Source organism: Leguminivora glycinivorella, chromosome Z (assembly GCF_023078275.1).
Source record: "Leguminivora glycinivorella isolate SPB_JAAS2020 chromosome Z, LegGlyc_1.1, whole genome shotgun sequence".
NCBI lineage: Eukaryota > Metazoa > Arthropoda > Insecta > Lepidoptera > Tortricidae > Leguminivora > Leguminivora glycinivorella.
This window is the reverse complement of record NC_062998.1, coordinates 4,518,666-4,536,468: the sequence shown is the minus strand read 5'-3', so window position 1 is coordinate 4,536,468 and position 17,803 is coordinate 4,518,666. Positions and strand designations below refer to the sequence as shown.

General features: G+C 36.9%; 1 protein-coding gene across 9 annotated transcripts in view; it reads right to left on the bottom strand.

Annotated features, from left to right (window-relative positions):
* Positions 1-17,803, bottom strand: part of LOC125241897 (titin) — a 123,717-nt gene that overhangs the window by 16,657 nt on the left and 89,257 nt on the right. For all 9 annotated transcript variants that reach the window (XM_048150595.1, XM_048150602.1, XM_048150598.1 and 6 more), the window contains 4 exons: positions 13,243-13,380; positions 5,341-5,424; positions 2,756-2,893; positions 1,152-1,297 (listed from right to left, as the gene is read on the bottom strand). In XM_048150595.1, the coding sequence (XP_048006552.1) occupies positions 1,152-1,297; positions 2,756-2,893; positions 5,341-5,424; positions 13,243-13,371 (497 nt within the window). In that variant the 5' untranslated portion in view covers positions 13,372-13,380. The remainder of the gene's footprint in view (positions 1-1,151; positions 1,298-2,755; positions 2,894-5,340; positions 5,425-13,242; positions 13,381-17,803) is intronic.

Sequence of the window (17,803 nt, the reverse complement as noted above, 5' to 3'; positions counted from 1 at the left end):
CAACAATGACTGACAATAGAGGTACAATTATTAATGAAGGAAAAGACAGTAACACGAAACGAACACTCGACAAATGGATACATAGATTCATACATACCACAGACATTAATACTTTTTTTTATTGAACTATTCCCCCGGTGAGGCGCAGCAGGTTTTAAAATTTTACCGCAACTTAATAGATTTGGTCGTTGAAATGAATTGTAAATATGGCTACAAATTACACATAGATCAAACACCACCTCAATAGTAATGCAAATCATAATTATAAAATACTAGCTTTTGCCAACGGCTTCGCTCGCGTTAGAAAGAGACAAGAAGTAGCCTATATGACCCTCCATCCCTTCAACTATCTCTACTTAAAAGTTTGCCGTGAAAGACGGACAAACAAATAGACAAACACACTTTCCCATTTATAATATTATGAGTACTTAGTATGGATTGAGGATTGAATTAAAGAGTGTGGTGTAGTGGTTTAAGAATTTCCCCCCTTTCCTCCCGTAGGTATCGCTGAAGGCATCTGTGAAATATAGGTTCAATAATAGTTTGTGCGACGGGCTAAGAACCTGCATGCAATCCTGCAATGTCACAATGTTTTAATTCAAACTATTGCTAAGATTTGAAGCACGAAAAGTTGAGTAGTTTCGTAAGCACTGCCTACCCATTTTGAGAATACAAGCCTAAGTTTCTGGATTTGTGACATTTCAAATACTTATGTAGACAAATATTTGTTGGGGAATACAACTACCTACTGAAATTTGTATTCTACAACTACTTAATAATTGATTTGTAGACTACAAACTTGTTTATAAATAGACTACGAATTAAATAAATAATGTAGACTACAAACAAACTACAAATTGGCGTCAACGTCAATACAACGTCGGTGACAAACGTCATATACAACGACGCTGCTACATTGCTACATTCACTTCAGATTATCACTTACTTACTGTATTTTTCAGCGTTCAATACAGTTATAAAAACTATTTAGTCCGTCAGTAAGATTACCAAAAATTTTAGACACATATTTTTTCTTTTTTGTCGTAAACGAAAAATGACGACGGAACACTGCGTCGATGTTTCGCGTGACGTCACGCCTAGGTAACAGTTTTTGAGCCACTCAAGAACTACTTCACAAGATTGTTACTCACACATTGATCCGAGGTTCCGATATCGGTGGCGGCGGGACGATAGGCGGCGGGTATCTACAGACGATGGTGATGACCTCATCTCCATCCATTTCCAAACCGGGATGGAAACGGACCACGATGTTGTTGGTGAACACACGGAGGGGATCCTGCAAGGGTAGAGATTTGTGAGGGTTTTGGAAACTAAGGTAGAATAAGTAAAAAGAGTAAAATACTAAGCACTGTCGCGTATTTATGCAGTATCATTCACCTAAAGCAAATATATTTTTTTGATGGCTTTTTACAGATAGCTGGTATGTAACGTGGTTGGATTTTAAGGTTAAAAATTGTATGGAAATGCCAGTAGTCACACTACTTAAGTTGTCTATAAATACTTACTGCAAATAAAATAATGCAATTCAAGTCGCACTGCATTGAGTAAGATATGAAAGATACAGACAGACAGACGAACGGATAAGCGAGGTTTGAAGTGAATAGCGTTTAATGTTATTTCACCATTCTACATTGTATACAGCAGCAAAAAAGAAAAAAGTCAAAATTTAAATTTCGCAAAGCATATAAAAATATTCAGTTTCGCGGTGCATACCTCACAGTAACAATGCCATATTAGATTCAACTAATTACGATAAATTTCTATCAAATAATTCGCAGAGAAGTTTTGCATAATGTACAGAATTTCTAAATGCGGATAAAATTATATACACTCTATAATCATATTCATGCAAAACGAATAAAATAGGTAGGTTACATTCTCTTAATTTTTTTTATTTTCAGTAATAGATTCGTTAATATTAAAAGTAATTTTGTATTTTATTGTAAAATACAAAATTATGCTCAGGTATAACCATCAAGGATGATATGCATATACATATTTACCGGGACTGACAATCTTATACAAAAAAGTGTAACCCCTGAAGTGCGTGGGCCCAGCTTTTAGGGATAAAACTAGATGGCGCTGTTGCACAGCTTGGAAACGCCAAAATTATATTTTCCCCAAAATATTTTTGCGTGTTTTTAATTTATTGTAAGAACAAATTACATATTTCTTTATTTTAATATCATGATATCACGTCAATACACATTTTGAAAAGAAAATTGTAGGCCTTAGTTATGATACAATAGTATTTTAATAGATGGCACTAACAAATGGAGGTACGATGCTTAGTATGAACATTGTCAATCCTTTATAAATCATCCTTGGGTATAACCAACAATTCGTGATTTCCGAAGTGACGGAAGTGTAATCCAAATGGCAAATTCTCATTTTTGGCGGATTAATGAAGTGCACAGTCACTTAACTAGTAAACAGGTATGCCTCCATCGCCCACGGTGGAGGCATAGACACAGGTGCGTCAGTTTGAAGCTAGAAGGCACACAGAACTCGACGCTAAGCGCGACAAGCTAAAAGCCAGACCACCTGTGGCTATTACCTACAATTATGTCGGAGGGATGCTGACCTGCCGCGAGTGTGGTCGCACATTTGCAGCAAAAATAGGCTTCGTTAGTCACCTGAGGGCACACCAGCGACGCTCTCATCTATAAAATGCAGTCGCCGTAGCCGAAAACGGCTAGGAGATGATGATGATGAAACAGGTACTTGTACTAACCTGTCTGGTCCCACATCCCTTCAGAGGCAACTCGAGCTTGTACGAATTGGCACCTTTGCCGACCACCTGGCAGGCTGAGTGCCGGTCGAAATCCGCGTACGCAATGCCGTAGAATTTCTCGTTGAACTTCAGTTCGATCTGGAATAATAAAAAAAAATATTATAGGAGATTCTTTCACAGATTGAATGAGTCCCACGGTAAGCTCAAGAAGGCTTGTGTTGCAGGTACTCAGACAACGATATATCTATAATTAATATTATAAATGGGAAAGTGAGTGTGTCTGTTTGTTTGTCCATCTTTTACGGCAAAACTGAGCGACGAATTGTCGTGATTTTTTAAGTGGAGATATTTGAAGGGATGGAGAGTGCCATAGGCTACTTTTTGTCTCTTTCTAACGCGAGCGAAGCCGCGGGCAAAAGCTAGTATAATATACAAATACTTATATAATTAGAAAACATCCATGACTCAGGAACAAATATCTGTGCTCATCGCACAAATAAATGCCCTTACCGGGATTCGAACCCGGGACCGCGGCGTAGCAGGCAGGGTCACTACGCGCGGTTAATAGATTCGTGTATGATCTAAGTGTATCATACACGAATCTATTAACCGCGCGATCAGTATATCAATGGACCCGTTCAGAAGGACTGTCACATGAGATCTGCAGGCCGACACTTGCAGACGGCGTGAGCTTCCATACAAGTTACAGTTAAGTCCCTGGGCATCTTCGCGAAAGAAGATTCTAAACCTTTTTTTTTTGTTTTTTCTGCTCAGAATCACGAGCCCTTTCGATCCTAATAGGTAAAAAAGCGTCCCAAATTTAATTTTTCCTCTTCGTTACCATTTTTAACCCCCGACGCAAAAACGACGGGGTGTTATAATATAAGTTTGACGTGTCTGTCTGTGTGTGGGTCTGTCTGTCTGTGTGTGTGTCTGTCTGTGGCATCGTAGCTCCCAAACTGATGAATCGATTTCGATTTAGTTAATTTTTGTTTGAAAGCTGAGTTAGTCGGGAGTGTTCTTAGCCATGTTTTATGAAAATCGGTCCACTATGTCGCGGTCGGGGTTTTTTTTTTTCAAAATTTTAATTTTGTGGTTATTCAAACAATTTGTACAGCGGTTGCAAAGTTGCAAATATGCAAAATAATATAAAATTTCGGGACCACTTTTTGTCTCTTGTTTTTTGTCCTGGATCGAAAGGGCTCGTGATTCTGAGTAGGAAAGACGTAAAATTTACCTACCTTAGAAAAAATATTTTTGGTGATTGTTCTCGCGAAAATGCCCCCCTCTGTATCGACTAATATGGACCCGCCTTAGTAGGTAGTTTGATAATAACTATTCAAATTATTTGAATTAAATTGCCCGCGCATTATACATATGCCCATCCTCACCAAGCATGTAGCTGACCTATGTACTGTGCAAATTAAGATACTTATGCTAAAATTTTACATTTCTTTAAGGTTGACAGTCTGGGTATGTAGCCAAATTCACAAACGGTTACGATGATATCGTTATCGTAGCCATTTCTATCGCCGTTCCGTATTGTCGCGACAAAGCCAGACTGAGTTTCAACGATTGTCATTTCGCCCATTTCGGCTAATAATATGATGTTCGCTATGACTGTGTCGATATATCTAAGGACGGTAATAGACGGACTTCGTCTATACAAGTTGTATTTGGGTTGTAGTTAGTCTGTATTAGCCCTAAAGGGCCACACTTGTCTCGTTAGTCGTAACACTGCGCACAGCAGACTCAGATATTTGTGTCAAAGCACGCAGATCTTCAAAATGTCTTAAAACGCCACCAACACCAAACCAAACGTTACGAAACGCCATTAATGCAGTTTTACCACTTCGAACATACAAAGGTAATACCCTAGTGTGAATGAACATACACACAAATAGTCAAGGCCCATTTATGACGACTAATCAGTTATGCAACGCGACCGAAGAGCAAACAGAGCGACCGTTAGGCGCGCCGTTAAGCTATGACGGTCGATTATTGCAGCGATAGGGTTTTATTTTGTTTTTTTTTCTTCGACGAGTCTATGCGGCCAGTTATAATCACCAAAATTTTAGAAGTAAATTGTTTTTTTTTTAATCTGCGTCTAGGCGGCCTATAAAGTCTATGTTATAATTACCAAAGTTTGATAAGCAAAGATAGTGTTTTATTTTGTTTTGTTTATTTTTCGGCCGAATCGATGCGGCCAGTTATAATCACCATGAGAAGTAGGTATAGATTTTTTTTACATCGGTCGAGTTTATTCGGCCAGTTATGGTCTCCAAAGATTCATAAACAAAAGCACAGTATAATAAAGAGTACTATCGTAAAAGTCTGCGTCACTTATTTTTGCACCGATTAGAACGGAACAAAGTGTCGTTCCAAATATGAATGAAATATATAGGTACTTACATACTTGACGATAGATAACGTACATAAGTCAGGAACAAAAAATAATGAACTGGTGGGTTACCATGAAGTACTGCTATATTACCAGTTATATAGCTCCGTCCAGTTTTATACTTCATGGTAGCCCCCTTGAACTCACAAAAAGATGTCTTTAATGTGATTTGCCATAAACATACCTGCATGGAGCCAGCTGCACAATTCAGAGCGGCTTTCGTCCGGTTCAAGAAGATGACGGGACTCAGGTCGTCCAGCTTTGTGACCTGAAATAGACATTACGACATTAGATAGACATTAGATCAGCGTTTTTCAAACTGTAGGGCGCGCCCCGGGCGCAGCAATAAAGGGGGCGCGGTATACCGTAAGACACATCAAACAATAACTAACTAATACTTATACATAAGTAGTAGGGCAGGGCCTGGACACTTCATTTTTGATCTCACGAAAAATATCGACCCTTCTAAGATGAGTCCTTTCCAATTCTAGCTACCAATTTCGTTCAATTAGAAATAGGTATTTAGCAGCAGCAAGGCAGCAACATAAACTGCTATTTCGTAACTATTACCACGTTCGTTATAAGGTCTAAAAACGGTGCGTAAATGAGAAAGTTTCACCCTATCATTACTGTGTATTACGTGGAGCGCGCACGCATAATTTTATATTTAGCTGCGCGAGCGCATAAATCTAAAACTCTAATTGTTCCTCTGGGCTATGGCGGTCGGTGTCCGTGGTAGCCGTGTAAATACTTTCGAGATAATTTCGTTCGTACTATACACAAGTATCTTGAATACTTAAAAAGGGGCGCCACTGGAAAAACGTTAAATTAAGTTAAGTACTGATATTTTCTTTATATTTTAATTTTTTATCCCATCATCTACAATGGTATCATCTAATATTGCAAGTACAGTGCGAAAAAATTTCCCTTCGTATTGTCACGGAAACGAACAACCATGTCATACTATTTCAGTACACGACGTACAAGATGTACTGCACAGATGTCATATATACCATAGATCAAGCAAACGTATCTACTTAGCGTGTCAAATGAACTCAGTGAAATCCACTGAGTTGTCCGTCTTTAATCGCAGCTTGCAGCTTTCGGGTGTCAATTTTTGTAAGTTGAAGTCAATCAAAACATAAAAAATGCCTCGTTACGTGATATTCAATTGCAACAACACAAAAATTATGAACAATCAAGAGCCTGAGACATATTTAAAATTACAGGCAAGAAACAACTTCAGTACAAAATTTGACACGCTCGGCCCTTATACAAATAGATGAACTTGTTTCTTCTATCTAAATATAGTTCTGTGATGTACTGACATTGACTGAACTAGCATAACAAATACTAACGTCGAAAAATACGAAGAAAACCCTTTTCGTACTACATCTGTAAGTCTTAATCTGTTGAATATTGGAAGTTTTTGTTTTCTGTCTGTCCGTCCGTCTGCGGATAATCTCAGTAACCGTTAGCACTAGAAAGCTGAAATTTGGTAGCAATACTGTTAGAGTAATTATTTATTAATGCCTTATTTTGATTTATCTTACTGTCATTTATGATGAAAGTATTAAAGAATATCAATTGACTAATAGTAGTCACTGGGTTTCCGCCATGTTGGAATGTTATAAAAATGGCGGACAAGCAGTGACGGGGGCCAGTTCGAGTACAGACGAGTAGTAGTGAAGAAGTCTTGAATTATTTATTGTAAATTGGTTGTTAATATGTTTGTTATAAGTGAATAAAGTAAATGTGATGGTACAAGTAATAGTTTTCATCATCAACCTGGTAATATCCCCAACAGTTCAGAAGTTGGACGAAACAAAAATCGATAAGATTTTTGCCACGCCGCACAAGTGTAAGGTTTTTTTTTTTTTTTTAGTCAAAATAATGTAACGGATTTATTTAACGAAACGTGCATTTAAATTGCTTTGGTAAGTGAGACATGTATTATATTTATTTCTTAAAATTAAACTTCATGTTCTGAAACTGGTTTGATAATCTACCCTCATGGCAGTATAAATTGATGAACTCTCATTATTGTTTTATTTAAAAGATGACTTACTTTTGTACCTAAAAATCTTTTTACAAAAGGTGTGTAACATTACATTGCCCATTAGTTATTGAAACACATAAATCTGATAACTATATGACTAGTATATTCTGGATACACAATAAGCGCCGTCATATGATACGTCATTCAGTTTGTGACAGTAAAATTTCATAAATTAATTGGCATAAGGAAATCGTGGAATTATGAGTAAAGTAAATTTGTATCTTATCAATAGAAATAAAGTTCTGATTAAACGACTGCTTTATTTAACGATGCCTCGAGTTGTTAAACACAAGCCATTTTATGTTGTTTCCGAAAAGTGGTGTAATTTATTCCAACGAGGCAATTGTCCTGCTGTTGTATTCTGTTATTATAATATAATTATACATATTCGAGCTTATCAAGTTATACAGATCAGATAAACAATTAAACATTCATGCTGAATGAAATACGCTGTGTAAAATATGTTCTCATAAAGTACTTCAATAATTTAATCCCTCGTGTCCGGTAACACAAGATTGGTAAAAATTATGTATACTTATGAAAAGTTGATCTCAATTCAAACTGAGAATTATAATGCAGTTCTTAATTTTGATATTTAATGCTTTAAGTACGATTTTGAACAAAAACGATTCCTGTTTATTTGCAAATACATATTTAATAGTGAATTTAACATATTATATTAACCGTTAAAATTGAAGTTGTGCAATTGTGGGTAGTTTAATTCTGTTAAGTACTGAATTTAAATAAACAACTTTGATAATAAGGTTGCCAATCCCTGGTATGAATAATGGAGAGTAAGTTGTATCTCTAATCATCTTCAGATATTTTATGATAACTCGTTATAAAAATGTTTAGCGTTTTAAAGTTTTAAAACTCAACGAATTGTAATGTGTTGTTTTTCAACGTTTTATTTCACGAATTGGACTGATTGATCTCATTTTGATTGTTGACGGTATGCTACCACATTTATGAATACTATTTTATAATGGCCAGTGATGGCAGAATTATTTAATCAAAGTAACGTATAAAACAAAATTCTTCGCATTTTACCATGGTGATCATGAGTGATAATTCGATGGGAAATCGAAAAATTACATCTATGGTGTGAATAAATATCATTAAGACATGTTTCAGACTATTAGTAAATAAAGTAATATCTGTTTGCTTCTTAAGAATAACGATTCAATCTTGATATGCTTATATATTATGGTGCATGTGACATGACATGGGTGATGGTCACATGTAGTCATATGTAGAGTCATATGTAGAGTCATATGTAGAGTCATATGTAGAGTCATATGTAGAGTCATATGTAGAGTCATATGTAGAGTCATATGTAGAGTCATATGTAGAGTCATATGTAGAGTCATATGTAGAGTCATATGTAGAGTCAGTCATATGTAGAGTCAGTCATATGTAGAGTCAGTCATATGTAGAGTCAGTCATATGTAGAGTCAGTCATATGTAGAGTCAGTCATATGTAGAGTCAGTCATATGTAGAGTCAGTCATATGTAGAGTCAGTCATATGTAGAGTCAGTCATATGTAGAGTCAGTCATATGTAGAGTCAGTCATATGTAGAGTCAGTCATATGTAGAGTCAGTCATATGTAGAGTCAGTCATATGTAGAGTCAGTCATATGTAGAGTCAGTCATATGTAGAGTCAGTCATATGTAGAGTCAGTCATATGTAGAGTCAGTCATATGTAGAGTCAGTCATATGTAGAGTCAGTCATATGTAGTCAGTCATATGTAGAGTCAGTCATATGTAGAGTCAGTCATATGTAGAGTCAGTCATATGTAGGTCATAGAGTCATATGTACGCGTAAACTCGAGTATTTTGGCCCCAGTATAAAATAATGACTTGAGCCAGGGTATTGCACAATGAATCGTATCTTGTGGAATAAATGGTTGACGCACGCGGATGGACGTGCGGGATTTAGAGCGCGTGGATGAACGTGCGAGATTTAAAGCGCGTGGATGAACGTGCGAGATTCAAAGCGCGTGGATATACGTGCATAACATTTAAGCACGTTGATGAACGTGAAAGACTTTCATTTCAACCTTTATAAATACATGAAACATGAATATAAAAGTACAACATAAATGACTGTGCCTTAATATCAGAATGTATATTATTTGCGACTTTTGATTGGATAAAGCAGTACAGCAATAATTACATATTTATCTTTTGGCTACGTGTAATACGTGTATCCAGTTCTTTACATGTTTTATAGTCTTAGGTGATCAAGAATAAAGTAACAAAAAAAGAGACTTTATTGATAACATATAAAACTTATTACCTAGCAGGTTTAGCTCGTAAAATATTAAAAGTGAAGTACTTAAACTTTATATCGGTTATGAAGAGACCTATTAGATTTAAAATAAAATCGTTACTAACGACTAGTTTCCCTTTCATAGATAAAAGAAATAAATTGAAAATGTGCAATTTGAAATCTAGAGAGCAAACATTAATAATCTTTTGTCTTTAAATTCGCGATAGCTCTTCATGAAAAGAAAATATATACTTGCTTTATGTGTGAATAGATCTTTTGATAATTAAATGAATTGCTTACCACTTGCGGCTTGTAATCAGCGCGAATAAAGATACGTCGGATATCGTATTTGGTTTTTCATACGACACGGTATTTATAAAAAAAAAGAGATTATGTATATAATGTCTGACGGGTGTCGCTATTGTTGACCTGTAACCTAAATAGTATATGTACAAAGAGTTTTTCTATTTCGGCATACTATTGCATCAATCTTAGCTAGTACCTAAAATAATAATAATAATAACAGGATAAAAAAAAAAAATAATAAGGACCTACACCGTAGTCGTGTACTTGCGATTAGTCTTAAATGGTTGCGTAATATAATATGTTTACGTTACAAATGGTAAATATTAACTAGGCGCGATATTTTATTGACAGGTCATTTGAGTATTTAAAGATTCTGTAAATGTGTATGATATATACATCTGAAAAATCTTGAATATAATTACTCAGTATATATAAACAGTAGATATATTAATAGGCGATGACAATAATTTAATTAATCATAACGACTATCGATACATTATGACTTATTGAATTGATTACCGAACCATAATCGTTTTACCATAATTTCGAAGACAGTCGAAATTATGTTCCTAAAGAAAGTGTTGCAAGTTTCAGATCAAGGACCGAGGAGCGTCCAGGTGAAAGGGCCAGGGTCTGGTATTCGTTTACCACCCAGGAGTGCCCAGGTGAGAGGGTCGGGGTGTAGATTCACTTCCGACCCAGGAGTGCCCAGGTGAGAGGGTCAGGGTAAAGATACCTCTGTTTCGATCGTCCACCGTGGGTCCTCATACGCTGGCATGGTATGCGAGCTTGCGTCTGGCGGCGCAATGTCCGGCGTCCGTGATGAGCAGCATCGGCAGCACTATCCAGGCTGACAGAGCTTGGGTGGCCCATGATGCTGTTGCAGCGGACGGGTACATCATGTTGCCAAAGCCCGTGGCGGCACGGGAATTTCATTCAATCGTGTGATGAGGTGGTGATGTCATAAAACCGTGTAAATGTGTTCTTTTTGCTTGTTTCGCGAGTGAAGTGTGAAGTGAAGTGTTGCATTGTTTACTTAAATATGTTTATAACTTGTGAAATTAATTTAATTATCATAATTTAATTAGATGTAATGAATTCAATTGGATGTAATGAATTTAATTAGATGTAATTAATTTAATTGTATCGAAGTTAATGTTATTCATATATTTATTTTTCACGGGCCTATATTTCTTGATAAGATTTATGGAAATATTTAAAAATCCATTTTATAGGATATCGTAATTATGGGGTAAAGGTATCGGTATGAAGTGAAGTGATGTTTTGTGTTTCTATTGTTTAAGAATTATTTCAAATGCATATTATACTACACTTTTATAATCTTTTTCTTGTATAAACGGATATTGTCTTTCTTTTGAATTATTTCACATTAAGTTTTGGCGAAGGGTCTCGCCTCGAACAGGATGGCCGAGCTGTTAGAGTAATTATTTATTAATGCCTTATTTTGATTTATCTTACTGTCATTTATGATGAAAGTATTAAAGAATATCAATTGACTAATAGTAGTCACTGGGTTTCCGCCATGTTGGAATGTTATAAAAATGGCGGACAAGCAGTGACGGGGGCCAGTTCGAGTACAGACGAGTAGTAGTGAAGAAGTCTTGAATTATTTATTGTAAATTGGTTGTTAATATGTTTGTTATAAGTGAATAAAGTAAATGTGATGGTACAAGTAATAGTTTTCATCATCAACCTGGTAATATCCCCAACAATACGTATATTAATCACGCCGACAAAGTGGTAAAATAAAAAGTGGTAAAAAATGTTTCATTGAGGTATATGTAAAGTGGGGAGAGATTTCTTTTTTCATTTCAACCCTAACGTGTGATATATTGTTGAATAGGCAATTAAAAATGAATAGGGGTTTACTAAAATAATTTTTTGATAATGTTCATATTTTCGAAAATAATCGCCCCTAAAGTTAAAAAAATGTGTGCCCCCCTTCTAACTTTTGAACCATAAGTTTAAAAATATGAAAAAAATCACAAAAGTAGAACTTTATAAAGACTTTCTAGGAAAATTATTTTAAACTTGATATTTTTGACAGTTTTAGAAAAAAATATGGGTAACTACGGAACCCTAAACTGAGCGTGACCCGACACGCTCTTGGCCGGTTTTAGTAATATAATTCCGCCTCTAAACACATTTGACTAATCCAATTCAGGCCACAATGGTCACTCTTTACTTTTCTTTATTAAGTCATTTTATCTAACCCAGAAACCAACCGCAAACTAATTTTAACCGACAATCAACCCTATTTCAAACCCATAAGAATCTATCTATAGTTACATACAAATGTACTCTAAGTACGATTACCTCGCAGTGAAAAGTCGTAAAAGTCTATAGAAATAGCGTCGCTTAAGTCTGTTTGCTTTTGAGTCGGTTCGAACTGTTACCTCTTGCGGTACAAATTGTAACGATTACGTGGTACCGGTTTAGGTGAACCGACTGAGGATAGTAGGGTTACGTGCAAGTCAATAGGCGAGACGACTAAAATAAACTAATCAGTCCGTCAGTTAGATTATCAAAGAATTTTAGACACGTATTTTTCTTTTTAGGGTTCCGTACCTCAAAAGGAAAAAACGGAACCCTTATAGGATCACTTTGTTGTCCGTCTGTCCGTCCGTCCGTCCGTCTGTCAAGACCCTTTTTCTCAGGAACGCGTGGAGGTATGAAGCTGAAATTTATATCAATTACTCAGGTCTACTGTCCCTTGAAGCTGTGAAAAAATCAAACTTCTAAGCCAACGCAATCAAAAGATACAGCCGTTTATGCCGCAAATTTTCGACACTTGCAAGGGAATCAAAACCTACAGGGTGCTTCCCGTGAACTCAGAATCTTGAAATTTGGTACGAAGCAACGTCTTATAGCATAGATAAAGGAAAAATTACGAAAACCATAAATTTTTAGTTACATCACATAATATATTTTTTTTTAATAATTTTAACCTTACTATCCATTTCCTCATAAACGCGTAGAGGTATTAAATTGAAATTCATACCAAATACTCAGGTCTATAATACCTTTAAGCTGTAACAAAATCAAACTTCTATGTCAACGCAATCAAAAGAAACAGCAATTTAAGCTGCATATTTTGAAACTCGCAAGTACTCGCAAGGGAATCAAAACCTAAAGGGTACTTCCAGTCGACCTAGAATCTTGAAATTTGGCATGAAGCAACGTTTTATAGCACACATAAAGGAAAAATTCCGAAAACCTTAGGTTTGTACGGAACCCTCGGTGCGCGAGTCCGACTCGCACTTGGCCGGTTTTTTTTTCGTAAACTAAAAATGACGACGGTACAGTGCGATGAAGTTTCGCGTGACGTCACAAGCCCCCACTCCGGAACTCTGATGCTCTATTAGGCATTTACTGTGTAAAAAAAACCCTCGACACGAAAAGAATATGAAGAGAGTAGGTACATACCTTGCCATCTAGTACAGTTTGTTCAGGAAGCCCCTCGCCCTGGTAGAGAATGCTATTGGCTTGCTGGTCGTAGTTGGACTGCGCGAGCGCCGAAGAAGCCACGGCGAGAAGAATGAAGAGCAGCGCCATCTTGCGATTCTGGAAGGAAACAGGAAAAGTTAGAAAACAGTTCTGGTTGTAGGCAGAGCATATGAAACTACTCAGGTTTCAGTGCCACTTTTGGTAATTCCCTTCTTCTTCCTCCTACCCTTATCCCACGTTATGTGGGGTCGGTACAACACGTCTTCCTCTTCCATTCTCCTCTATCTTTCGTCATCTCAACACTCACATCTTTCTTCCTCATATCCTCTTTCACACAATCCATCCAGCGTTGTTTGGGTTTACCCCTCCCTCTCCATCCATCAACATTCTTTTGCCTATATGACACTCATCCCTCCTCATTACATGACCGAACCACGCCAACCTGCCACTCCTCATCTTTTCCGTTATAGGCGCAACTTTCAAACTTCCCCTAATATACTCATTCCTGATCCGATCCATTCTGGTGACTCCACACATCCATCTCAACATTCTCATTTCCGCTACGTGCACTCTCCTTTCATCCTCCACCTTTGTCGCCCAGCATTCAGATCCATACAATACAACAGGCCTCACAATCGTCTTGTACTTTTGGTAATTAAGAATTTGAAAGAAAACCGAATTGTGAGACTGTTGTGCCAGGTTGCCAGCCTTTCGTCTACTCCCCAATTTAACCCATAGGTATTCCACAGTCGACTTCTACGACACCCACGGGAAGAAAGGGGTGGTGAAATTCTTAACCCGTCACCGCACGGGTTGTTTATTTATAGCACAGATAAAGCTACGTAGATTTTAGAGAATCGACCGAACTAATCCGGACTAATAAGAATTTGATCCCATAGGTTTTGTACTAAATAATGTTGCACCAGTCGCATTTTGTAGGGCTATTCTTAATTTTGTGTGAAAAACAGCCTAGTACAAGACTTTTAAAGCCAGTTAAGACGCTACATGGGCGAAAATGCTAAAGTGGAAGGGAGCTCCCCTTCAATTTGGGAATTCTAGTTAAATATAGTTATTAGTCTTATTAACTAGACTAAAAAATAGTCCATTCAGAACAACTCAGTTAAAAGATATAGCGAAAAATCTTTAAATTCGAGGTTCCGCTCTCGACTGTTTCCTCCTTCAAAACTTAATCAATCGTAACGAAATTTGAGAATCTGAATATTCTTGAATAAAAATGAAATAAGTAATCTGTGTAATTCAATTTTGAATAACACACCTTTTTTTTGAAAATTTTGACCGTTTTTGAAAATTTTGATGGGCTTTAGCGTCTTTAAAAATAAGAATATAAAAAAATCAAGACGGTCCGACACAGACAAAAATAATAATAATCTGTGTTGAAAAAATCATTGCTCTATCTTCAAAAACCAGCGAGGAAATAGTCGAGAGCGTTTGTATGGAGAATTGACCCCTCCTGTATCGTGTTAATAACTTACGATAACATAATTTGTACCCACCTACTAGTAAATTCTCATGACTTAATTTATTCTTATCAATGCGATACGCGATGGAAAACGGAACAAAAACTTGCGCCGCCGTGAGAGTAGGCTTTCATTAGAAATCCTCCTATTACGACCATATAAAGTGGAATTGATTCTTATCTTAGTACGCTTTGAGTTTGATTCAGTTTAGATATTGAAGCTTATGAAGCCTATACTAATTTCACGTTGCGATATACTGTTTGTAGAACTTGTTAGTTAATGTGGCGTTGGAAGGGCACTGGTAGTTTACACGTACTGTCAATTTTCCTAGGCCACTGTAGAACCTTCTCACAGTCAGCGTCAAAATGACTTCTATGTCATGTAAATCACGGGGTCAATGAGGAGGCACACTCAATGGTTATGACAGATGGCGCCACCCTATTATTCCATTTCACAGACAAAAAAATTCAGACGTGAGAGCGAGAAGATGATATTTATTTTCTCTCTCTCACATATGAATGCCCCACTGCTGAGCATAGGCCTCTCTTCTAGTACGCCACTTTTCCCGGTCCTGGGCTAGTCTCATCCAGTTGTGATCCGCTTTTATCAAAAAATCGTGGTTAAACTCTTTCGGGTTATTCAGACCTAACATATTTTTTGCAATTGTACTGTAATAAATAAAATTGCTTATCTTCACATCTGGCCTATAACCCAAATATTCCAAAGAAATTCGCGCCGATACCAACCACGATACAAATCAGCAGCAAGGCCGGCCAGTGCCTTTCACCAGGCAAGGCTGACGGGTATCCATACTCGATACGACTGACATAATCGAGAGACAATAAGACATACGTTTTTTATGACCTATACTTCGTTTCTTTTAAGATTAGAATTATCTGTCAAACGGGTAAACAAAGAAGCAGTGGTCGTAGACCTTCCTTCTTCGATTTCGGCCGATACCACTGATTTCTTGGAACTTATAACTTATAATACTATGTACATAAGTTCCAAGAAATCAGTGGTATCGGCCGAAATCGAAGAAGGAAGGTCTACGACCACTGCTTCTTTGTTTACCCGTTTGACAGATAATTCTAATCTTAAAAGAAACGAAGTATAGTAGCTTGACAATAGGCTACTTGTCAAATCAGCTTCTTTTTAAGAACTGTCACAACGAATTTGAACGATTGTCAGGAGGGCACCTGTCGCTGCAATACGCAAGAGCGATAGAGATAGATTGCATTTCTGCGGCGTTTTGGTGGCGTTTCGCTTCGCAGAAATGCCATTCGGATACGGGGCTAGGCCGTTAGTCTATCTCTAGCTTAAAAAATGTCAACTTCGTCTCCTCGGTATAAAAACTATACTTATTAAAACGCTGTCAACTTAAAATGTCTCAATCGCGATCCAATATCCTGTTTACTCAGCGTACCATAATAGGTATAGTGAGTCACTATGATTTCCTTTATGCGGATTTATAACTAATTACCATAGAATTGTGTAATAAAATCGCTTGAACATTCTTACCAACCTAGTCACTTTTAGCATATAATAAGCTAGTAGGTACATTATACATTAGTGCTACCAAGTATCAAACAAAAAATAAACACAAAAATAAAGTTTGATAGCAATTGACAACGTTTCAAAATGTTCAATGTCCCTAAATCGAAAATCATTTCGAGACATACGTATTTTTAGTAAAAATTCTCAAAAATAGTTTAAAGAGCAAGCGACGTCACATAGCTGATTCAGAGCCGCATCACCGTTCGTAGCAAAGATATTAAAATTTCATGGCTTTAGTCTATGGCTCGTAGTTATTCAATATCGGTTGACAGTGACACTTGACAGTCAGACATACCGGACTGTTTAAGATGACTATTTAAACTTAAAGGGATTTTCGCATTAAAATACCAGTTTTTTGGAAAAATTCAAAAATACGTGTATCTTTTAATATTGAGTTCTTTCAAACCAAACAATAAAAAGTAGTACTCAAAAATATGAAATGTTGTCAGTTCCCGGTCAAATTTTGTGGTCCTTGTGGTTCTTTTGGCTCATCTTTTGATTACGTCACACCAACATTCGAATTTTCGGGTAGTTCCGAAAGTCGTCTAATTACGAAAGTCGCATAAAAATCACCATTATTCAAGCATCAAATCAAGATTCCCTTTCGAAATTACCTTACCATTTCTGTCATTTGGAATTACCCTAATGCACCTTATATCACACTTTATCATAAGCAAAAGATGGCTCTTTAATATGGGCAACGAAAGTTACGAAGTAAAAAAGTTCACACTCAAAATTTCTTCATTTAATTGTACATTTTTCACCTTAAAGATTATTTCTAGTCCTTCAAAAACTGATCAACTGGTCAGGAATTTATGTCAACAGCCGCCATAGAAGCGAGTAGAATCGGTTCCCAGTAGTCGGTGTTTAACATTATTTGATATTATGTCCTTAGCTAATGCTCCTGCACGCATCCATGCTTTAAACACGACACGCCAATTCTTAAAGTACAGTCAGATACCCATGCCACACCTCGGACACTGGCGATCAAATATATGAAAGAGGCGCGTTCCTAGCACACAGTCTAAGCTCGTGTATGTGAACGAGTACTATACTTGTATGAGTGAGATATGACAGGTCGACTGTTCGCGTTCTTGACAGGCGGTAACTGTGAGGTAACCGAGAGGGGGTTGGCGGCACTTTCAACGGGGATCGGGAGTGGCCATACTGTACGATAGTACTCTTTATTATACTGTGCCCATGCTAATAAAGTCTGACCAGAAATATACATATTTTTGCACTTGAGTGTACATACTAATGAAACGTTGTTTGATCCGCTACTTTTGGTGCTGATTGTACTATTGTCACCGGCATAAAAATGTGATGATTTCTATACCTTGTCATATTAACGTCTCGTTAGAAATGTCATACGACATTGTCAAACGATTTAAACGCGACAAGGTACAGAAATCATCACTTATTTATGCCGGCGACTGTACTACTGCCCGTATTTCATTTCAGTATACGTAACCAAATGCCCAATAATTAAGACGATACAGGAGGGG